Source organism: Lepus europaeus, chromosome 8, assembly GCF_033115175.1.
Source record: "Lepus europaeus isolate LE1 chromosome 8, mLepTim1.pri, whole genome shotgun sequence".
NCBI lineage: Eukaryota > Metazoa > Chordata > Mammalia > Lagomorpha > Leporidae > Lepus > Lepus europaeus.
The window spans coordinates 84,053,931-84,078,621 of record NC_084834.1 but is presented as its reverse complement, the minus strand read 5'-3'; the positions used below and the strand labels follow the sequence as shown (position 1 = coordinate 84,078,621).

General features: G+C 39.0%; 1 protein-coding gene across 2 annotated transcripts in view; it reads left to right on the top strand.

Annotated features, from left to right (window-relative positions):
- GRID2 (glutamate ionotropic receptor delta type subunit 2) overlaps positions 1-24,691 on the top strand; it is a 1,547,682-nt gene that overhangs the window by 1,255,378 nt on the left and 267,613 nt on the right. For both annotated transcript variants that reach the window (XM_062199157.1, XM_062199156.1), the window contains one exon: positions 11,383-11,521. In XM_062199157.1, coding sequence (XP_062055141.1) covers positions 11,383-11,521 — 139 coding nt within the window. The remainder of the gene's footprint in view (positions 1-11,382; positions 11,522-24,691) is intronic.

Genomic DNA, 24,691 nt, shown 5'->3' with positions numbered 1-24,691 from the left:
CTCATCCCTCCACTCGACTTCCTCTTGCTCTCCCTATGTGTTTATTTGTTCTTACTGAAAGATACTATAAAAGGTGTATCTGACTTTCTCTGGAAGTTTCTTCTGATTGCTTTACTTTTTTAAGTGGGATGGACTTCATGATAATCAGCTGAGCTAAAGGAGTGATGGGAGTTTTTGGTGCTGCAAGAGTGAGACACTGACATTAAGCGTCTGGAGGAGTAGGGCAGAGAAATATTAGGGAGCGGTAATATGACCACGAGAGTGCACTGAGACACAGGACTCCTTTGAAGTGTGTGGCCATGAATTTAAAATGACACGCGTGGTTGTCTGTTGTTCCAGAGTGCCATTCAGACACAGAGTAGGAGGAGGGTTGGACTTGACTTGGTTGGTGGCTGTCACAAGAGGATTTCAAGAGAGTTGAGGATGAATACAATGGATTGTATTAACATCGCAGGATTTATGCTGGGGTACAGGGAAATGTGTCGGGCAGGGAAGCAGGGATGGTGAAGAGCAGTAATGTCAGTGGATTTTATGCTTTGGGAGGACTGTGGCTTTGGTGGTGGGAGGAAGTTCCTAAAATTAAAGGTGGCACAGAGGAGAAGGATGCTTGAAATTGAGATTACAGGAGGGTTGACATCATCATCAACAGGAGCGATTCTCACCACTGGCAACATAAAAGTACAATTGCATTAGACAGAAAATAAGTTTAAGAGAAACAAAACTTTATTAATGTTAATTAGTATCCATTGCCTGCCAAATGGAGTTTGAGATTTGCTTTCCCTTTGCAAAAGAAGATTCAACATTTTAGAGAGACTTGTCACTAATTTGAGGCTTTCTTCTGTGATTTAAAAATATGCATATTGAATGATAATTGTAAATGGAGCAGCATTCTCACCATAACATAATGTGATTTTATGCTCTCTCTACTACCTAGACCCACCTCTTATACCAGTAATAGATATGATACATGTAAGAAACCCAGGCCATCTTGAATGTGGGTTCAGTAAGTGAACCTGTGGCAAAAATACTTGGATAACACATCCCCCTTCATTACTGTCACACCATCTACCAAAAAAATTAATGCATTAACACATCTGGTTACAATCAGTCCCTCGATTTTACTGTAAGTTAAGCTTCAGAGAAAACTTTATATAAAGGCGACAGGCATTTATAATCCTGTGGAGCTGTCATCTTCCTACTTTTACTTGTTGAATATTATGGTTAGTGGTAAAATTAAGCATGTGGTTATACAGTGGATTAAAATTATGTTTTTGCAAAAATTAATGAAAGAAAAATAGGAAGGGAAGAAAGGGAATTAGAGGAGGGAGAGAGGGAGCAAAGGAAGTATGATTATCTTAGAACTGTACCTATGAAACAAGAATTTCAGAGGTCAGTGGTACATCCTCTTCTGTTTCAAACAGAGAATTCTTAAACTGGCAACAACTTCCACGATAATTGCCAGCAGTATCATTCTTTGTCTTTTCTAAGTGATTCCATAAGGGTAAAGCATTTATTGATACTTCGATTTATTAGCACATATTCTGATATCGGGAATGCCCATAAGGAAGGACCTAGGTGAGTGTTTTGTACCTAGGTTAAGCCATCACTTGGGACACCTGCATCCTATATCAGAGTACCTAGGACCAAGTCCCAGCTGTTTCTAATCCAACTTCATCTTAATGCACCTGGGAGGCAGCAGATAATGGCTCAAGTACTTGATTTCCTGCCACTCATGTGGGAGACTCAGCGGAGTTCCTGGCTTCTGGCTTTGGCCTGACACAGCTCTGGCTGTTGCAAGAATTTGGGGGAGTCAACCACTAGGTGGAAGATCTCTCCCTTTCTCTTGTCATCCTGCCTTTTGGGTAGATGAAACCAGTAAGCATTTTTTTAAGTTGTAATCCTGAGAGTTCTGCAAGCCTGAATTACAACTAAAATTTTGCAAGTCGTTAAACTTACAATTTACCAAATTGGAGAATCTTAATCAGCTAGTTACCTTTCCCCATGTCCAAGCAAACAAAGATTCATATACACGTGGAGCAAGATTTTGAAGAACACAATTCTGCCTGATTCAGGTGGACTTAGCAAGTTTCACAGTATTGCCTGAGGACAACATGCTATTTTATTTAACAACTTTTGTAAGTTAATACATACAGTAGCAGGGTTGATAGTGTTTATTTTTTGATGTGGCAAACTGGTCACATCAAAATGGTAATATGTGTCAAGAAGAAGGTTCTTCTTACAGCAGAGGGGTCACCCAGGGAGACAAATTCCTCAGGCTTTTGCAAAATGTTACTGAGAAGCTTCACTCTCACCAGGGGTTGTCGGGACTCAAATATCCAGCTCTAGAGCTGGATCTTTGAATTCTGAGTTGTCAGGAATTACCAGTCTTATTTTTGTTGTGCTTTAGCAAGTTGAGATTCTGGCATTTTAAATTTCGCTTTTTAAATGATTATTTTAATTGAAAGCGGGGGGGGGGGGGGGGGGGGGCAGGCTGAGAACTCCCATCCACAGATTCACTCCCCAAGAGCCCTCAAGGACTGGAGATGAGCCACGAAGCTGGAATTCACTGTGCATCTTCCCTGTGGATGGCAGGAATGCGATCACTTGAGCTGTCACTACAGCCTCCAGAGTCTGCATTAGCGGGAAACTGGAATGAGGAGCGGGAGTCAGGTCTCAAACCCAGGCACTCTTGATGTGGAAGGAGGGCACCTTAGCTGCAGGTTACACACTTGTTCCTGTGTTATGATTTAACGTAGCACTTTTTTTTTTTTTTTTTTTTGTCTTTAGCTAATTCTCTTCCTAGCATCCTGAACCTGTACAACAATGTATTATTTTTTCTTTTTCAAATTGTGGACAAAGAGAAGAAAGATGAGAGAAAAAAATTGTGTTAAATGCATCCCCCTAAGTTTTTAACTGTGAAGTAGTCACACACAGAATAGTACAGTCAGCTGCAATTTGCACTTCAGTGGATTACCTGCAATGAAGCCCCTGGGTAATCCCCATCCAGGAAAAGGGGGGACGTTTTATCAGTGGCCCAGCCGCCGCTGTCTCTCACCCATCACCCACTCTCCCCAGCGGTAACCACACACAGAACTGATAGCATTAACATTCATGTTGCCTATTTTTTTTAATTTGACAGGTAGAGTTGTAGACAGTGAGAAAGACAGAGAGGAAGGTCTTCCTTCCATTGGTTCACTCCCCAAATGACTGCTACAGCCAGTGCTGTGCTGATCCGAAGCCAGGAGCCAAGTGCTTCCTCCTGGTCTCCCATGCGGGTGCAGGCCCAAGCACCTGGGCCATCCTCCACTGCCTTCCCGGGCCACAGCAGAGAGCTGGACTGGAAGAGGAGCAACCAGGACTAGAATCTGGCACCCATATGGGATGCTGGTGTCACAGGCAGAGGATTAACCAAGTGAGCCATGGTGCCAGCACCCCCTTTAATTTAATGTTGCCTATTTTTGAACAGTTATACACTGTGCGTGCTTTTACTCATTGTAAGGTTTATGAAATCCAGTCCTGGTATTAAGTGTACAGGAGACTGGTTCATCTTCATTATGTGAATATACTGTTATTTATCCATTCTACCCTGGAATAATGTTTAGACTATTTCCAGCTTGGTGCTGTCATGAAAAATGCAACTGTGAACATGCCCATGCATGTTATTTGGTGTAAATATAGGGGAGATTGTTAAAAAGTTGGTGGTAATGTGCATTATATTTCAATTCCATGTGTCTATAAACTTGTGAAAATCCCTCATAGTCATCTCTTGAGGATTTACCTAAGGAGTGGAAATTGCCAAGTCTTAAGATGTACAGGACTGGGTGTCCAGCCTACCAGTGAAAATGCCCACATCCAATAGTACCTGAGTCTGGCTCTTGATTCTGGTCTTATGCTGCCAATGACCCTAGGAGGAAGCAGTGATGGAGCCACCCACATGGGAGAGCAAGCTTGCATTCCAGGCTCTGCGCTTCTGCCCAGCTCACCTCCAGCTGTTGAAAAATGTAGAGGGGGGCTCACATGCTCACTCTCAAATAATTTTAGAAAGGCTTACATGTATCAATTTTCATATATGCTGCCAAATTGCTGCTCGAAGTAACTGAACCAAGTTAAAATCCCACCAACAAGATATGAACATTCTGATAACTCCGGATTCTTCCCACCATTTGCTATTATCTGCTTTTGATCTTATCATTCCGGTGGTTACGCGGTGATATTTCATTTTGCTTTTATTCTGCATGTCTCTAATACATAACAGAGATTATCATGTTTCCATATAGTTGTGATTTATTTATTTATCTTAGGAAGCCTCTTTTTCATTTATCTAATTGTTGTCTGTTTCTTAATGATTTATAGGAGTCCCTAATATGTATTGCTAGATTTTTGTTAGGTATATGAGCTGTAAATATTTTCTACTGTGGCTGTCTTTTCATTCTTTTTATGGTATCTTTTGAACTATGAAGTAGTACTGTAGTCAAATTTAACATTTTTCTCTCATAATGTTTCTTGTGCTCCAAGAAGTCATTTAATACTCAGACTTGTGGATATGGTCTCCTACATTATTCTCCAGGAGCTTTATTGTTTACCTTTTTTATTAACATTGATAAGCTTCTCGTTTCTGATTTTTATCTCTGGTGTAAGTGAGGAGACAGTTTAATTATTTTTCATACATATATCCAAATGACCTAGTACTACTTAATGAAAAGACCTCCCTTTCTGAACAGTTCTGCAGTGCAAGCTGGTTATAAATTAAGTGCCTATGTATGCATGGATAATTTTCACTGATCTATCCAATCTATCCTTGTACAAATACTGAACTGTCTTAATTACTGTATAAAGCTACAGCCAGCTCAAACTGATCTTTTTCTTCTTCTTGAAGAATATTTTGGGTATTTCTGGTGTTTTTCAATTTCATTAAATTTTGCATTCAGCTCCACACAAACACAAACATATACACACATAGAACCTAACAATTTGTTCAATTTATTAACAATCTATAGTTTGAATTTATGTTTGTAATATTGAATATTTCAATCAAGATTATCATGTATCTATTGAACCTTTAGTTCACTAATAATTTTTATAAATGTTCATGCAGTGATTATCTTTGATATCTTTAAATAGACTTATTCCTAGGTATTATATATATCAATTGCTATTGCAAATGTAATTTTTAATTCCATGCTTTAAGTGCTTGATGCTTTTTTTAAAAGACTGATTTATTTCAAACACAGAGTTACAGAGAGAGGAGCAAAGACAGAGACAGAGATCTTCCATCTACTGATTCACTCCCCAAATGGTCACAGTGATTGGAGGTAGGCCAGGTTGAAGCCAGGAGCTTTGTCTGGGTCTCCCACGTGGGCAAAGAAGTCCAAGTACTTGGGCCATCCCCCACTGCCTTCTCAGGTACATTAGCAAGAAGCTGGATCAGAAGTGGAGTAGCCAGGACTCAACCTGAGTCTATATGGGATGCTGGCACTGCAGACAGCAGCTTAACCTCTGTACCATAGCACCAGCCCCCTTGTTGCTATCCTATACAAATGTGATTGATTTTTGAGCTGTAACTCTGTATCACAGTAAACTGATAACTTATTACTTTTGATAATTTATCTTATTCTCTTGGATTTTCTACATGCAAATTTATGTCACCTTCAATCCATAATTTTTATTTTAATAATTATTTTTGTTCTTATTTTAAAATTTTTAGCCATTTATTTCACTGAGAGACAGAGAGCAAGGTACCATCCACTGGCCATTTCCCCAAATGTTCCCAAAGCGGGGGCTGAACCAGGCCCAAAGTGGAAGCCAGGAACTCAATCCAGATCTCCCACATGATATAGCAGGAACCCAATTACTTGAACCATCACCTGCTGCCTCCCAGGGCGCATTCACAGGAGGAGTGCATTCAAAGCAGAATCAACATTCAAACTGAAGCACTCTGATCTAGGATGTGTGAAGGGCATCTTAACCACCAGGCCAAACACTCACATTACATGCCCCCCCCCCTTTTTTTTTCTTTGCTTGCTGCACTCTAGTATTTGAGCAGGTTTTTGTTTTGTTTTTGTTTTTGTTTTTGTTTTTGCCAAGGGCCATTTGGCTATTTATAACATCATTTGTGGGCCAGAAAAAATTAGCAACTTAAAAATTAGCCTGTTACACATTTATTGAATTTTGAGTCCCACCAGGGGTTGCCTTGGCAGGGCTGGACCAGATCATCTCATGGGACTTCTGTAATCAATCCCCAGGCAAGACACTCTCCACCCCCTGGAACCTTCAAACCAATGTTGACTGGAGAAACGTAACTTCTAAAGACAGTCAAAAGGTGTTATTAATAAGTACAATGTCTACTGTCTGTTTTTTAAGTACCCTGAGAATAAGGAAGTATTTTTAAATTGAGACTGCTGGATTATTTCTAGGTTTTTTTTCTGTAACTGGAACATATCTGTCTCTGTTACATCTTCCAGGTTGATACAATTTTCCCTTTTAGTGCTAATATAGTAAATTATAATGATTTTCATATTCCAAACCAACCTTCCTATTATATAATAAATATAGCCTGTTTGTGGATACAACTTCCAGTTTGCTAATGTAGTAGTCTTTTGCATCCACAGTCATCTAAAATATTAGCTTGCATAATCTTTTTGGGTTTTATATTCAGAGTTGTACATTCTTTATAAAATATATCAAATAGTGTGGTATTTCAAATATCAAGAAGAGTTTGCGGAAAATTAGTTAATTATTTCCCAAATCATTGATAGACTTTACTAATAAGGTCAATAGACTTGAATTTTGTGGTAGAAGTTTTAATTTTGTATTGAAAGTTGTTACTGTTTATGACTATTCTAATTGAATATTTATCGTGCAAGAAGTTTTTCCAGCACTTTGTTCATATCATCTCAGCTTTTAAATTTATTGGCACAGGGGCTGGGCATTGTAGAATAGCAGGTAAAGCTGCCAACTGCGACACCAGCATCCCATATAGGTGCTGGTTCAAGTCCTATGTTCTCCACTTTCAATCCAGCTTCCTGCTACTGTGCCTGGAAAAGCAACGGAAGATGGCCCAAGTGCCTGGGCCCCACACCTACGTGAGAGATCCAGAGGAAGCTCCTGGCTCCTGAATTCGAATTGGCCCAGCTATGGCCATAACAGCCACCCGGGGAGTGAACCAGCAAATGGAAGATCTGCTTCTCTTCCTGCTGCAATTCTGCCTTTCAAATAAATCTTTAAAAGTGTGCTCATTGGTATAAAATTATACTGAAGATCTTGTTATCCTACTAATGTCTGTAATCTCCATTTCTGTTATGGTGGTTTTTTGGTGGCTTCACTTCTTTCCTTGGTCAGTCTTGATAGCTATTTATAGGGTTTTAAAATGAAGTATCCCGTGCTGGTGCCATGGCTCACTTGGTTAATCCTCCGCCTGTGACACCAGCATCCCATGTGGGTGCCAGGTTCTAGTCCCGGTTGCTGCTCTTCCAGTCCAGCTCTCTGCTGTGGCCCAGGAAGGCAGTGGAGGATGGTCCTACTGCTTGGGCCCTGCACCCGCATGGGAGACCAGGAGGAAGCACCTGGCTCCTGCCTTCGGATCAGCATAGCTCTGGCCATGGTGGCCATTAGGGGAGTGAAGCAACGAAAGGAAGACCTTTGTCTGTCTCTGTCTGTAGCTCTACCTGTCAAAAATAATTAAAAAAAAAAATGTATCCAACTTCTATTGCATCATCATTCTTACCTGTATTTTCATTTTCTTAATTTTTGCTTTTCTTTCCTTATATTTTGTTTAGTTTTAACCTATTGATGTTTTAACTTCTCAGAGCTGATGAGTAGCTCATTGATTTTGAGCTTCATCTCTCATACAATACATGTGATCGGTTTCCCTCTAAACAACTAGCTGCATTCCTATCAGCAATCAAAACACGTGGAATTTTGCTCTGAAGCATTTTAATTATCCACATGGAAATGTTTGATTTCTCTCACAAGTTTTCCTTCACTCATGGCTTAATAGAATTGTGTTTCTCAATTTCCAAGCCCTACGTGGATTTCTCTGCACCTCTCAGTCCGGTCCCGTTTACCTCAGTTCAGGTAAACACCTAACCTTTGAAGGCTTTGGGAGTACTGCGCAGCTTCTGTCTCTTAGCTTCCGGTTTTTCAATTGGCTCATGCACCTTTCAGGAAAAAGCAGTTCCAGGTACTAGGTCATCTTTCTCGGTCATCTTCCTCTAAGATTTTGGCACTATCATTCTTTTTTTATTTTATTTTTTTTATTTTTGACAGGCAGAGTGGATAGTGAGAGAGAGAGACAGAGAAAGGTCTTCCTTTGCCATTGGTTCACCCTCCAATGGCCATTGCGGCCAGCACACTGCGCTGATCCGAAGCCAGGAGCCAGGTGCTTCTCCTGGTCTCCCATGGGGTGCAGGGCCCAAGGACTTGGGCCATCCTCCACCGCACTCCCGGGCCATAGCAGAGAGCTGGCCTGGAAGAGGAGCGACTGGGACAGAATCTGGTGCCCCAACCAGGACTAGAACCCGGTGTGCTGGCGCCACTAGGCAGAGGATTAGCCTGTTGAGCCACGGCACCAGCCGGTACTATTATTCTTTACAACCTTCTTGGCCCCACAAATGCTTTAATGCTCCATTTTTCCAGTTTCTGTGTCAGGGTTATTGTGAGATGTCTAATCCAGGATTGGCCAATTGGTTCTCATTAATTTTGATTTCCAATTAGATATCAAATAAGATAGCATGCTGAGTACTATAAGAATATTTGTAATACCAAAGTTGCAAAATTTATATGACAGATGAAGAAATTTGTCAAATGTCCTTTTATATAAGTGGTAACTCTTAGCAAAGCTAGGGACTTTATGGAATCAGACCTCCAATTAGCATTTCCACTCATGGGTGGTTTATTTTTCTACTTGTTAATATATGTATCTTTCAGTCTTTCAATAGCACTTGCTCACATTTTATGATTGTTCAATCAGTTGTTTTGCTTAGAAATTTTTCATGTGGATTTAAAAGTAAATATTTTCTTTGGCCTTCATCTTTAAAAAGCTGAGTGAATATTTCTTTTGCTTTGAAGAAGAAAGTGTCTAAAATGCATTATAACTGCTTTTGCAAAAAAGCATTCGAGATATCACAAGGGTAGCCCGTATAGAGTGCATGACATCAGGAAAACAGCTCAGAATATAATCAAAGGGTGTGTTTGCGCAACATTTAAAATTTAAAGGTACCACATAGTGAAAACCAGTGGTTAGAGGCCGGCGCCACGGCTCACTTGGCTAATCTTCCACCTGTGGCGCTGGCACACCGGGTTCTAGTCCTGGTCAGGGCACTGGATCCTGTCCCGGTTGCCCCTCTTCCAGGCCAGCTCTCTGCTGTGGCCCGGGAAGGAAGTGGAGGATGGCCCAAGTGCTTGGGCCCTGCACCCGCATGGGAGACCAGGAGAAGCACCTGGCTCCTGGCTTCGGATCAGCGCAGTACCGGCTGTGGCAGCCATTTGGGGAGTGAACCAAGGGAAGGAAGACCTTTCTCTCTGTCTTTATCTATGACTACCTGTCAAAAAAAAAAAAAAAAAAAAAAAAGAAAACGAAAACCAGTGGTTAGAATAAAAATATGCCGATTACATTTGACTGAATACTGGTAAACATTCACATGTTGATGGACTAGACCTAATAAGGTACCACTGTATCTCTTGATGGAATCCTGCTGTCAGTACAAACCTGACAATTCAGTCCATTATACCAGGCTTCTTCTAGTCCTAATTAACCTCTGTATCCTGGCCAGATTTCCCTCTCAGAGACTCCTTGCTCCATCTGCAGATCCTCCCCACCCCCTCATGCTTTGACTTTTGTTATAAAATGAGTCTTTTGAGGTTCTCAGCATATTGAAGGGTTTAGTATTTTTTTTAAGTAACTTTTTCATTCACTTGGGATACAGTGCACTAGTTCAGCATATGTATACAGCCTGAGCTGATCAAATAAGGTGATTAGTATTTCTGTCTACTTATCTTTATGTTTGGAATGTTCACACTCATCTCTTGTACTTCTGCATGCAGCAGATAACACATCATTGTGAACCGCAGTCACCCCCACTGTGCCATGAAACTTGAGAAGCTACAAGTTCTGCCACACTGTATTTCTGTGCCTTTTAGCCTACACCTCCATCCCTCATCAGACCCCGCCCCCACCTTTGCCAGCCTCTAAGTAATCACTATTCTAAGGTCAGATCAGCTATTGTTTTTAGATTCCAACATATGAGAGAAGGCATGCAATAGTTGTCTGTATCTGGCTTATTTAATATTCCATTTTCTGTATGTAACATGTTTTCTTTATCCATTTATCCACTGATGGACACCTTGGTGGATCTGGGCGTGGCACTCCTCTAGAGTGTAAATAGTGAAACTGTATCCAAAGCAAATAGTGCAAACGATGTTGGCTTGAAGTTGGGTATCAGCAGTGGAAGTAACAGGGTGAGGTAGGATGTGGCATGCAGTTTGCAGATAATGGCAACAGGACATGCTATTGGATGGGATACTGGCATATTCCTACTTTTGAGGATTGATGTGAAAGGTGTTGCTATTGCCTGACATGATGTCGGCTGGGTTGGAGGGGAGTTAATTTTAGAGTGAAATAAAAAGCTGTGACTCAAGTGTGACAAATTTGAGATGCCCATTTGATTCCAAGTGGAAAACATGCAGGCATTTACCTTTCTGGAAAGCGGGACTCAATAAGTTGAATGTGATCAAAGTATACCATAGATAATAGTCAAAGTCTGGTGACTTGTGGTTACTCAGGGTGGCAATGTAAATAGACAAAAGAGGAAACCCAAGGACTGAGACCAAGGACACCAATATTTAAAAGCTGGGGAGGAGAATTCTGCAATGAGCTTGAGAGTGGGTAGTCATTGAGGAGGAAAAACAAATGTTTTGACGCCAAAGACAATAATGCTGTATGTCAGCCCAAGGTCTTTAATAACTTATGTTTCCAGAGAATTCAACTAAAAGAAGCCTTTCAGTTTTGTTTAACTGTGGATCTGTAAAGTTAATATTCAATATAGGCACTGTAGGATGAGTTTCACCTAATGAATAATCAAGCTCTTGGAAAGAAAGTGTATGACTGTGATTGTAATAAGAGGATAATTAATTCAAGGATAAGGTTGGGGGAGGAACTATCATTTAACCATGTTATATCAAATAGAGCTCATGCTTCTTGACTGGGTCTCACACGGCCTCAGAAGACAATTAAATATAAGTGATGAAAATGTCGAGTCTATGCTAATGCTGTTAAATATAAAGATTTCTCACTACGCGAAAGTTGATTTGGTGTTGAACATGTATGACCGCAGATTCCTAATAAATACTTGCTGAAGTGCTCTTAACCTCTCATTCTTCCCGCAGGTGGGGAGGTCCCTTACACCACGCTGGCTACCCGGATGATGATGGGGGCTTGGTGGCTATTTGCTTTGATTGTCATTTCATCTTACACAGCAAACCTTGCTGCTTTCCTCACTATCACTCGCATTGAAAGCTCCATCCAGTAAGTAGACAATGATTCCAGTAGCCACAAAGCATGAGAAATGCTTACGTTCACCAAAAGTGCCTGGGCGTAAGTGTATAGTATCTGATAAGAAATGTAAAACCTTCCTTTGAATAAAAACCTAGTTGTGTGTTACTGCTCTGTATCTCCATGTAATCCAACTCCTGAAATTACAGTATCCATAAAGCATTTTATAAAATAAAATTTTGGTTCTTAAATACTGCTTCCCATATTTTCCTGGAAGAATAACCCATCTTCAGAATTTTAACCTCCACAAAGGATGACTATGTCTGGGGAAACATTGTGAAAAGTAAAGAAAAAGAAACATACTTTCTTTAAAACTCTGCTTTGAATCTGCCTTATTATGTACGATCAGAGTCAATAGATTAATGGACATAGATCATTGAGAAATTGATAGATCACTGGAGAGGCAAAAAGGAGAGAGACAGAAAGCACAATCAGATAGCAATCAATAAAACCCAGTTTTTTAGTAACCACCTGCTGTCCATTAAATTCTACTTCATGTGCTCATTATTGCTGTCTTTCCCAGCTGCAGTTGTGATGGTGGAAAATGGTCACAACTTTGGTGCACTCACTTAAATCCTAGAAGTTACTAAAAGTCAGGGCCTCAATTTACAAATGCCTTTTCCATGAGCCAGTAGATCCCAAAAGCCTTTGATTGGCCATGGCCAGTTTTGCATTTATGCTTTCATGCCATTTAATCAACACCACAATACAATGTTTGTCTGGCTAGAACATGATTGTTCTATATGCCTGTATTGTTTTTGAGAAAAAGAAAATCCCTTTGGGGTTGGGATTGTGACATAATGGGTTAAGCCTCCGCCTCTGAAGCTGGTATCCCATGTGAGTGCCTGTTCAAGCCACAGCTGCTCCACTTCCCATCCAGTTCCTTGCTAATGGCCTGGGCAAAGCAGCAGATGACCAAGTACTCAGGATCCTGCCACCCATATGGGAGACCCAGATGAAGCTCCAGGCTCCTGGCTTTGGCCTGGCCCAGCCCCAGCTGCTGTGGCCATTTGGAGAGTGAACCACTGGTAGAAGACCTATCTTTGTAACTGTCAGTTAAATCAATAAATCTTAAGGAAAACAAAAGAAAGCAACAACAACAAAAAATCCCTGATAATCAAAGTGGTTTCAATTTTCTAAAGTTGAACATTAATTTCTTAAAAAGCTGGCGGTTCAACATTAGAATCACTAGATGTATCAGACAACTCCTTAGATATTTAATTTGTTCTTAAATGTAAAATGAGTTTGTCTTTTAAAAATGTAAATTAAGTCCATTGGTAGTCACAAAACTATTATACTATAATACTTAAAAAATTGGGAATTAACTTTTTATTTTCCTAAATACTAATTCTAATAGACAATTATTTCATCCAAATATGAAAATGTTTCTGATTTATTTCATCAAATTGTGCTCCTCAAGTTGTTTTTCAATTTTTTGTTTGGTACAGAACCTTTATGATCTCCTATTTATTTCCCATAGATCCAGTCCTATGCATAGTATAAAGTTATAAATAATACACACTGAGGCTTATGGAAAGCTGAAACTTAAGACCCCATGAGCATGTTCCTTTAAGCAGTAATGAAAATGATTGACAGCCCTCCAAAAATAAAATACAATTATAAAGCTCTGAAATTAACTAACATTTATCAATCACTCACAAGATGTCCAACTACATAGTACATGTCTCACATACATTGGCTCATTTCATACTTACAGCAATACAATACATACTATTAGTAACTCTTACAAATGATGAAATTCAAGTGCAGCGAAGTAATTTGCCCATAAGGTCTGAATAAGACCAGATCTTGTATATGTCTGATTCCTGAACCTATATCTAACTGCAATTTACATTAGCTACCATTTCTACATACTTAAGCTTCTGTATTGCCCTTTGTTTCTGGAAAACATGAAAAAGAGGTTCCATATCCTTAATCATTGCTAAGTATAAGGATGTAAAAGAAGACATTCTACAAATTCCCAACTAGTGTATCAAAAACTAGGTGAATTTTGTATTGGACCAATTCTATAGGCATACATACCAACATGAGTTAATCTTATCTATAATTGATATCTGCCAATCAAGGTAAGACATTTTAGTATATCCAATCAATAGATATGTCATTAAGAAAAATGTTTTAATTATTTTAAGGTTGAGTGTATTTTAAGGCATATGACATGAATATCTGGTTATATATATACACATATGTGTGTATATATATATATAAAACCTAATCATTGTGTCATGATTCCCACAAATTAATGAGCACATCTAATGCCACTCCAGCTGTACATTGACCCCTGAAATGTGTTAATTGTATAACTGAAAGTTCATATCCATTGACTAATATCTCCCCATTCTGCAATCACCCCGGCAACCACCATTGTACTCTCTTCTAGGAGTCTGACATTTTGAGATTCTATACATAAGTGAATTAACACATCTGTGTCTTTCTACTTATTTTATCTAGCATAATGTACTACAGGCTTATTTCTGTTGCTTCAAATAGTTGGAACCAAGTACTTCGTCTCATCAACATACTTGTCATCCACTATGTTTAACTTTTCACATTTTGTATATACTTTAGGCCAAAAGTCCACCTAGTTTCCATCTGGCATTGAAGCAGTTTTAAATAATTAAGGGGAAAGTTGAAGTGAGAGAATTTATCCTATGTAATCCTCAATAATCATAATAGTAAATAAAAATTATTGTTAACATCCACTAAATTTCTTACGAACCAGATATTAAACAAATCACATGTATTATTTATTCCTCACATAACTTGAACAGTCTAGGTACTACAATTAGTACCATTTTCTAGATAAAGATTTTGGAAGTTAAATGCTCCACACCACACAGTCAGTAATCTCAGAGCTGGAAGCCTAAGCCAGGCAATCAGATGCCAATCCCTGGCTTGAGCTGCTGAAGTCTCCCTTCTCTGGTGATAGCCCCCGCAATGTGGAGATTGCAGACATCATGGTGTGTTTGTATAGCTGAGCTGCTTAATTACTCACTGCCAGCTTCAGTTTATATCCAGATTTTTACATAGTAGCAGTGGGAACGGAAGCCTTTTTCAAAGTTTCGCACCCAGAAGGTTTCTCTAAAAGTAAAACCTAATAGAAAAAGATCATAATTTCACCTGATGTTTCCCGCTAGTGTAGTTTTACAAACCAAAGTAACTGAACATTCATTTTTTTCAAAAAAAATTTTCCTTTCCAATGCCAACTGGCAATATCCAAAGCCATCAGTGGGTATAATAAATCTCTTCCTGCTAATATTAGCATTGGACTAATTTTGCAAGGGGAGAATCAAAGCCAAATAAGTTAAAAAGAAGTCTGATCCCCTCCACATATTTAAAGATATCTTCTAATTTCATGCCTCAGCTGTGCTGGTAAACATAATTGCTTGCAGTATTTCTTGGAAACATTCAAAGTTCCTATCGTCACTAATGCCAAACTTCCTTGGAAAAGTCTAAGTCTGAGTTTTCTTGGAAAAAACAAAAAAGTTTGTTCACAGCAGCATTCGATATCATGCCTCTTAATCATTTATATTTCTAGAACTTTCTCATCACCAAATAAAGCAGTGCATGTCAGTGCACCTTTTTCCCAGCTCAATTTTGTTGTGCATTGGTACACATACACCAGTCACATCTTCATTCCCGGAATTCAATTTTTTTCTCCAACCCAGGATGGGCAGATGTGGTTAGAGGAATGTCAATGAGAGGGGGAAAGAAAAATCCGTGTTTTTCAAACAGATGGTTGACAGAAACTCTTACTGTTTGATATGAGAAATTCAATAGATTTATTCTTGGGAAGTTGAAGACTGTTTATAAAATTTTATCCCCTTTTCAAAATTAGATACCTGTTAACTCCTAACCTTCTAGTCGGCACTTGCCCTCAATAAAAATTTTGAAAATGAATTTTCCCAGGAAAAGATGACCCACAAGTTTAAATTCTGTATCCCTTCAATAATGGGAGTCCTACAGCATCACCATGTTCTGTTGTTTGACGTGATACAATGTGACAGACTGTGACACAGTTCGATGGGCAGTATTGAGATGGAGAGTGCAGTTCCTCAGTGGAAAAATGCCATATCCAAAGACTCCAATAAGTTAGACTTTTATTCTCATTGAAAGGGAAAGTATCTGGCTAATTGTTTATAAACTCCTGGAAGACAGAATGCTCTAATTTCTCTTGGTAACCAGGCTGAAGGCGGGCGTAGTGAAATGCAGCATGTGATACGTTGAGAGTGCTTTCAGAGGAAACGCTGGAAGATGGCGTACATGGTCAACATGAGCTCCGTTTGCCTTTATTGCAATGTAATTTTCCAAAACACTACTCATTTCACACAATAAAAGCATAAAATAGCTAGAGGGAAATGTTAGTTGCATGTCTATAGTTATTAACAACTTGAGTCACCTTGGTCTTTTATGATGAAGCTTGAGTGTCTTCACTCCCCGGGCCTGTCACCAAGCTGGAGTCTACTCAAAGAGAGCTCGCTCAATATCCCATCATGTCTGTGGTTCATGTGTGCATCCTCCATAACGCTGGAGGTTTGAACTACAGCAAATACTGACAATTCTGCCACTGAATCAAATTAGACTGAGAAAACATCTTTCCAAGCAGATTTTTTTTAAAAAATTATATAAATATTACATATTCTATAAATCACTAGAGGGTACCTCTTTCTCCCTAGCATACCAGTGACAGGATTTTTGCACTCACAATTATTTGTATACATTTGCAAAGAAAAAATTACCCATAATTTTTCTCAGTGCTGTAAGGACAGTATGAGCCAGCCCAGGGTTAGAAATGTAAATGGACAATCAAGTGTGGTAGTAAAATCACGGAGAAAACCCTAACAATTGACAGGTACTGTCTAATGGAAAGGAGAATGGGATGAAAATCTGAGGGATATGGCAAGACTCATTAAGGAAGCTGGCACCTTTCCTGAGGGTAACAGAGGGTGCCAGCATTTAAGAAAAACAGGGTTGTCTGCGGAAAGAATGGAGGAAGAGAAAAAGCAGAGGGGGTGGGGGGAGTCATCAGCAGTGCCTCTTGGACAGGCATCCGTGCTGTTGACCTCATATGCCTCTTCGTGATCTAAACCCGATCCACATGTCCTTCCTGTCCCGAGGGCTATTCAATTTTACAGCACCAGAGGGGTAGATGTAACATACGAGGAAGCTGCTTTCAGAAACTATCCCTCCAGGCTTACATTTATGTTAACAGTGAACGCAGGAACACTGTTTCTGTGTATTTTTTTTTTTTTCAAGATACTTCAAAAGTAGATGTGGTTTCGCCACATTTTAGCTAAACAAGTGGACAGCAAGATGGTTACCTATATGATGAAATTTTAGAACTCACTCAGGTTAGGCTACCTTGCAGAGGCAATCTGGCATAAAATTGCATCTCAGAGCCTGCTGTCCCTGGGCCCCATGCTGCCTCCCACTTTTAGTGAGCAACAAAGTTCGATGGAATGCATTTTCTTCTGATTAAAAAATTAGCACAAGGCTATTTTCAGGAAATAGGAAAAACTTAGTAAAATTTTGAAAGACAAATGTCAATAATTCATAGGATGTCACATAGAGTAAGCTCTTACTGCTTGAATCAGCACTCTTAATTTGTGCTGTGAGATTATGTACACAGGAAATTAAAGATATAGTACAAAGAGATACCACATATTCCTCACCTAGGTTCCTCCAAAGGTTAGATCTTAAGTAGAGATAGTTCAATATCACAATCAGGAAATAGAGCTGCAATGTGTGCATATAGTTCCATGCTACTGGATTGCGTGTGTAGACTCCAGTAAATACCACCGCAATCACAACACCGAAGTATTCTCTCACTACAAACGACTTACTCATTCTACCCCTTAGTCACACTCACTCCTTCCTTCCCATCATCCCATTAACCAATGATATGTCCTATATTTCCATAATTTATCTCGTTTTAAGAGTATTATATAAATTGCATGGAATTAGTCCTCCAACTTACTCTTTGTTGTTCCCCAGAATATTTTTAACTTTCCTGATTCCTTTGTCGTTCCACCAAAAATTTTGCTAACATTTTCAGAGGAATTGAATTAAATCTGCGTATCAGATTTAATCTGGGGGGAATTCACATCTTCACTATTTTGAGTCTTCCAATCTATGAACATGCTGGGTTGAGTTTAGATCTTTGTTTCACTGACAAAATTTTCAACATATAAGTCCTTCATATGCTTTATACATTTATTCTAAAGTGCTTCTTTTTTTCCCCAGTGATGGAAAGTGATATTTGACTTTTAATTTCAGCCTCCATAAATTACCAAATGTATAAAAATACAAGTGATTTTTGTATGCTTATTTCATCATTTTACGAATTTTCTGGTAGATTTATTTTTTGAGGTTTCTCAATGCAAAGATTTATGTCAAATACAGTTCCAGACAGCTGGAAGTTACTTTTCTTTGATAGAACTTCAAATAATGTCAAATTAACAGTGGTGAGAGCACAGGGCTGGCACTGCTGTTTAGGTTAAAGCTGTGGCCTGCAGCATCAGCTTTAACCCATATGGGCACCAGTTCAAGTCCCAGCTGCTCCACTTCTGACCCAACTCCCTGTTACTGCATCAGGGAAAGTAGCAGATGGCTCAAGTCCTTAGGCCCCTATACCCATGTGAAGACCCTCATTTAATTCTGGCCCAGGGTTTCGGATCAGCCTAGCTCCAATCATTAATGGCCATTTGGGTAGTGAACCAGCAGATAGAAGATTCATTCATTCATTCATTCATTCTCTCTCTCTCCTTTACCATTTAAATTAATTTTAAAAAAGTGGTGAGGGCAAAAAACTTTATTCTTAATCTTGATATGAAAGCATTCAGGTTTTTTTGGCAAATATTGTTCATCACATTAGGGACTTTCATTTCTATTTAAATTTTCTATGTGTTTACGTCATGAATGGTTGCTGATTTTATCAAATTATTTTTTCCATCAATTAATATGTTCTTGTAATTTTTTCATTACATCCATAATGTCATGAATTACATTAATTTTTTTTCAGAATAATGATGAGACTAATTATGTCTGTTCCATTTCATTACCTGTTTTACAGTCTTGCCTTTATCCCGCCTTTCTTCCCTTCATTGATCTGAGCCATAAAAGATCCCCAGCTTCCCCGGACTGCTGCTCTACTTCATATTCCTGTTTCTTTTAACCTTAACTAGTGTTTCTCTCCATCCATTCTCTTCCCATTCCACTTTATCTCATACTGTGTAGAATTTACTCCACTGCCACCTTCTATCCTCAAAAGTGTCTTCAGATCCTCCATTACCACCTCTTGGAATCAAGAGCAAGTCTAACTCTATTAGCAGAGCAGATTGAGCCTTTCAAGGCTGCTCCAGCCTCATTTCCGTCCAGCGGCACTAGTTCATCCATTCTCACACTTGTTCATACTCCAGTCCAGGCAAACTCTGTAGGACATTTCTTGTCTCTGTGAAGTCATACATGCTATTCACTCTTCCTTAAATGACCCAGAATCCCCTTCTTGTCTTCTGGCATCTTCCATTTTCCCAGGTACAATTCGTTATTACCTATGTGTCTTCTTTGAGATCGCAAGGCAAGGAATAAGCTTTCTTCATCTTTGTATCCCTAATGGCTCAGGGAGTTTGGCACGTAGCAGCTGATGCTTATCGAATGTATTGCTGTTATGTGACTGACAGTTTTCTAAGTGCTTTCCATATATTTTCCCATTTGACCCTCATATTACCCTATGAGGGCTCTGTTATATCATCTTCATTTAGAGAGTATGAAGCTAAAATCTAGGATCATGAACCCCGGCAATATGATCCTGAACTTTTATCTTAACCACTGGACCATGTCATCTGCCCAGAGCGTTACACTAAATCTTTACAGAATGAAATACATGAGTAAATTACAATCCTGAGGGTATTTTTAAAAAAATTTTAAAAAGAAAACAGCTTTTCAGAAAATAACACTATATTTAGCTAGATTAATTCCAAATATCTCTAAGTTATATGCTATCAAAGAAATAGGCATGGGTATGGATTCAAATAAACCTACATTCAAATCCTCTGTCACTTATTAGCTAAATAACCTTGCCAGGATTCCAAACTCATTTTAAGCCTTTTTCAAAAGAGATCTATGGGGATACATGTATAGGACTCATGAAAACATTAAACGGGGTGGGGTAGGAGGAGTCACAAAAAAGCACAGTCCTTGGGTACACTGTACATAACACTGGCTTCCTTTTCTACTTGGTCTCCAGCAGCCCATGTGTGATTCATTGGGCTGCTCCTAGATTCTCCTCCATTGTTGGTGGCATTAACCACTGTTCTTTTTATGACTTTGTCCATGATTGCATGCATTAGAACTCTTTCACCAAATTCACCTGAACATCAAAGTTCCATGTTGGTATTTCTATCACTTCTGACATAGCTGCCACCTCATCAGTCATGGTCCAGTGTGCTAGGTGTTGTCTCTTGGCCCTACTGCTTAATCTTCTGATGCCCTCCAAATTAAAACAAAACACCACCACCACTAGTGTATCCTGAATGTAAGCATCTATAATAATTTGAGGAAGTGTTCGCTCTGCTGGCCCGTCTAATTAGCACTAAGTTCAAACTGCTACTGATAGTGGTTGGCACTAACCCTGAGTGGGCTTACCTGTTTGCAAGTTTTTCTCTAATTCATCTTTATTTTCACTATAACCATACACAGCTTAAATATCACTCCCTTTTCATAACCTGCCTCATATTCATAATTAAATATAGCATCTCCCTTTTTTGAAACACTTTCCTCTACCTTATTTATACCCTGAACTTTGTCTAGCCTTGCATTGGCATATTATTCTGCTTGTGTGTTACCTTCCCAAATAAAATGCATGTACTTGAAGACTGTTTTATTGCTTTATACTAAACATAATACCTTATGCAATACTTTATTGAGTATGTAACTGGTTACAAGTATTCATTTAATGAATGAACCTGAAAAGAATTTCTTAGACTCTGGTGTGAGACTGTGGAACTCCATGACCTCATAAAAAATCAGAAATATGAAAGTCATGCCTTTGTCCTTTTTTTCCAGGAAAAGAAAGTTCAGAATTATATGCTCTCTAGGTTTCCTTGGTGTCTCGCCCACTCTCTTCACTTCTGCAGTAGGAGCCTATTACACAGCTCTATGCAGGGAATTGCACACTTTGTTAGGAGCAGCCAAAAATCAAGGTGGCTGTGGTGAGCCAAGGCTGATTCATACTGCTTTCATGTTGCATTTTAGTACAGCATTGTAAAGGCTTCACTGCACAATTCACAGGCACTGCAGACAGAGGAAGACATTCATCTCCTTACTCAGTTGTTTGGTGTTGAAATGGCTTACTTATACCAGCACCTGAGTACCCCAATGATCAATGTTTTATGAACATATAGCCATATAGCCATATAGTCATAGACAGCATTATTTTTTTTTGCAAAAAGTAAAAACTCTCAGAAGCATGGTAGATTTTTAAAGCTACCCGTCAGCGAGCATTTAATTAAAGTTGTCTCCCACTTTTATTTGTGGCTACCAGGGACAGAGCTATATTAGCCTTGTCTTAGACTCTGTTTACACAGAGCTCATCAAGACAAAACTTTGCCAGCCTAACAAGCTCCCACAGCCCCTAAAATAATCTTTTTCTGGGCGAGCTGAATCAGTCTAGACAAATCAAATCCTCTCGTCTCTTTCTCTGATTTTTGTCCTCCCCACCGTACCCACCACCTTCATTCCAATCTTATTTTTCTAAGTCTCAAAACCTGTGAAGTATAAATTCCCATCTGGTCTGTTTCTTGCTAGTATTCTTCCTTACCTGAAGTCTGCTAAGTAAATTCTGAAAACCCTATTCCTGGGTTTAGTTATCCTAAATGAGATAGGTTGCATATGGGGCATGCTTTGTGAAACTAACATGGGAAAAGTGCAATGGAAATGAGCAAGAAGAGCAGGCAGGCAACATTATTTGGTGAGGCACTGAGAAGGGAGGCTAGGACTTAGGGTAAAGTCTTTAGGCTCCAGTTACTAACAAATCAGGCAAGTTATTACTTTGCACTTCATTTCTCCATTTTTTTTTCCAGGTGATCCATTTCCTCGCTCATTCCACTAATAAAAGGGTACTTCAAAAGTTTATAGAAAGATGAAGTTAAAAGATAAATTTACTTCCGTGCATGAAAATCCCCAAATCCATGTGTAGTTTATTCATAATACACATTTCCATGAATTAAAAAAAAATATTTAAAAGGCAGAAATACAGAAAGAGAGAGATATCTTCCACCCATTGATTCACTCCCCAAATGGCCACAACAGCCAGAACCTTCTTCCAGGTCTCCCACATGGTTGCAGGGTCCCAAGCACTTTGGCCATCTTCCACTGCTTTCCTGGGTGCATTAGTGGGGAGGTTGGATCAGAAATGGAGCTGCCAGGGCTTGAACTGGCCCCCATATGGGATGGCAGCACTGTAGGGTACTCGGAGGCTTAACCTTCTATGCCACAGCACCCGCCCCTCCATGAACTCCTTGAAAACCTTTTATGTATAGATTTAAGAAATTTTACTCCTAAATGAACTTCTCTTTCAATTCCATTTTCCATAAGCTTTTTAAAGTACCTTGTTTGTTCAGTAGTTTGCATGATTTTTTTTTTGATGTCCCATCAACTTTAAAATTCTGCACTTACTGAAATATTTGCAGTAGCTTCCTAAGCAAAGTATAAGAAAACTGACGAGACATTGTCACAGAAACACCTTAATAAAAATAGTCATATATTGAAATCAGCACTGAGTACACACTTATTTCTTCATTCTCTCTCATCTTTCCCTTTTTGTATCCGTTTTCCAGTTACTCCTTTCTCTCCCTGGCCTCTCCATCACACAGGCTATCTTGGTGTACTAACCTCCAGCCTGTGCCATGCACCTGTTCAACCCCATTAGTTCTGATTCTCTTACTTCCTCCACAGCTGCCATCACCTATTCAATTTATTTTTAATGGCTTTCTACTTGCCTCCTACACACACTCACATACCTACAACAGTTCGCATTTCTCAAGCCCTGATGTTAAGGAACAAGTTGGAAGACCGCCTGACACTCCAGATATTCAATGCACCAGGGAAGGGGAGAACAAGGTCTTTAGCTAGGCTGGCTGGGTTCTTTTTTCCAGATCAAGATTATGGTTTCCTGAAAGGGATTCTGCAGAACTCTGAGGATGTACTATTGAGCTGGGGGTGGGAGACATTTGCCAAATGAACTCTTCAGGCATCAATCATCTCAATGTGGCTGTAATAAAACCGTTGAGCATCAGGTTTAGCATTTAATGGTAACCATAGTTGAAACTCCTCAAAAACAAAGTATGACCTAGATGGAAGTAGAGCATAACTTCCCTGAATCATTCTAATAACATGTGTTTGAGAATTCCACAAATCTATAGCTCTGGGAAAAAGGAATATATCTTTTGCATACTGAATATTTCAAGTTTTCCATTGCAATTTGATCCTATGCTCCACTTCATGAAAACTCTAGAGTTTAGTCTTTAATGGTTTATTCACTGAAACCACATGTATATGTATTAGTCAGCTTTTCACTACTTACCTAAAATTCCTTAGAGCAGCTTCTTGGGAAGCAAGGAGGTTTATTTTGGCTTACGGTTTGGAAGTTCACAGTCTAAGATCAGTGGCTACTATGGTAAGGTGGGAGAATGGTGTGGATAATCACATGGAAAGCCAGGAAGCAGAGAGAAATGACAAAGCACACTCTTCATCCACTCTCCATATATTTTCTCCTTATGAAAGCCTCCATCATTCAACCAAAGGCTTCAACCTGGCAGCATACTCCAATCCAATCCCTCCCGAAAGGCCCCACCTTCAGACACCAGAGTTGAACTAAGCCTCCGTCCTAATTCATCAACTATTAACTGTTAACAGACTTTGAATTTTAAGCATCTACATGAGTGGGGAGCCAAATCCTATTCAAAATATAACACCATGGTTTTCCACCTTACATGGACAGTAATGTTTCTTAGGGCCTTTAAATAGCCTACTAAAATAGCTTACTGTTATCTAGTAACTTGTCTCTCTCTAGTCTTTTTTCTCCTGTGGAAACTTTGATAATATGATTAATGTTTTGAGCTTCTCAAAAAGACTTTCTAGGGGCAAATATTACAAATTACATATTGATTCCTTGTTTGAATCCATACCACATTTTACTTGGATCATTGTTTCATGTATTATTAGTGTATATTATTATACCATACCTTGTTAGTAGGTCCTATGCAAGGCAATGATCAGTGGTTCAATGTCAGCCTTAGAGGGCACACTGAATAAATTTCGATTAGTCAGCACTGGGCCTTATTCTAATGAACATTTTCAGTGTTGATTTGAAGTATGGAATAGGGAATAGGCTTTTTAAATATGCAAATGACTCTATATTGAGTAAGGCTGATTATTGACCAGAACCGCACTGCCAGAATTTATAAGGACTTTGACAAATTACACAAGGTGATGAAGAGTAAGATGAAGGTTAACAGGGTCAAATATGTTATAATTCTCAGAACTGGAAAAAACAAGCGGTGTGTGCATTTCTATGGTAGTTCAGAATTAGGGGCAAAATCAGTTTCAGAATGAGAAATGCATCCATTATAAATTTGGAATGAAGCATTAGCGTTTATAAAGAAAATGACTAGAGTTATCAAGCAGGATTAAAAGCAGCTTAGGACCTTCAAAGACAACAATACTTACAATGTACATCAAATATGCAAAGATTATAAAAGATGACAGTGTAAAAAAGTGATTAATAAGTAGTTATTAAGTATAAATAGTTAAGTGAATAATAAGTAGTTAATAAGTGAATATTAAGAACTACAAGGCCTATTAACTCAACAAGGAGAAGGCAAAAGAATAAAAATGAGATGTTTCATTAGAAATTTTATTAGATGTTTTATTAGAATAATTCAGTAAAGAAATATTGAATTAGAGGAGGTAACAGGATATTGTAAGTTTTCTCTAAGAACCAAACGAGAAACTCCTCTGAAACAGTATGGTTTTGGGTTAGGCATGAGTAAGGACTTCCTAGTGTTATGTTTTGTAAGTCACTAAAATGCCTTAAGAAAAAAAAAAAGTCAATTTTCAGAGCTG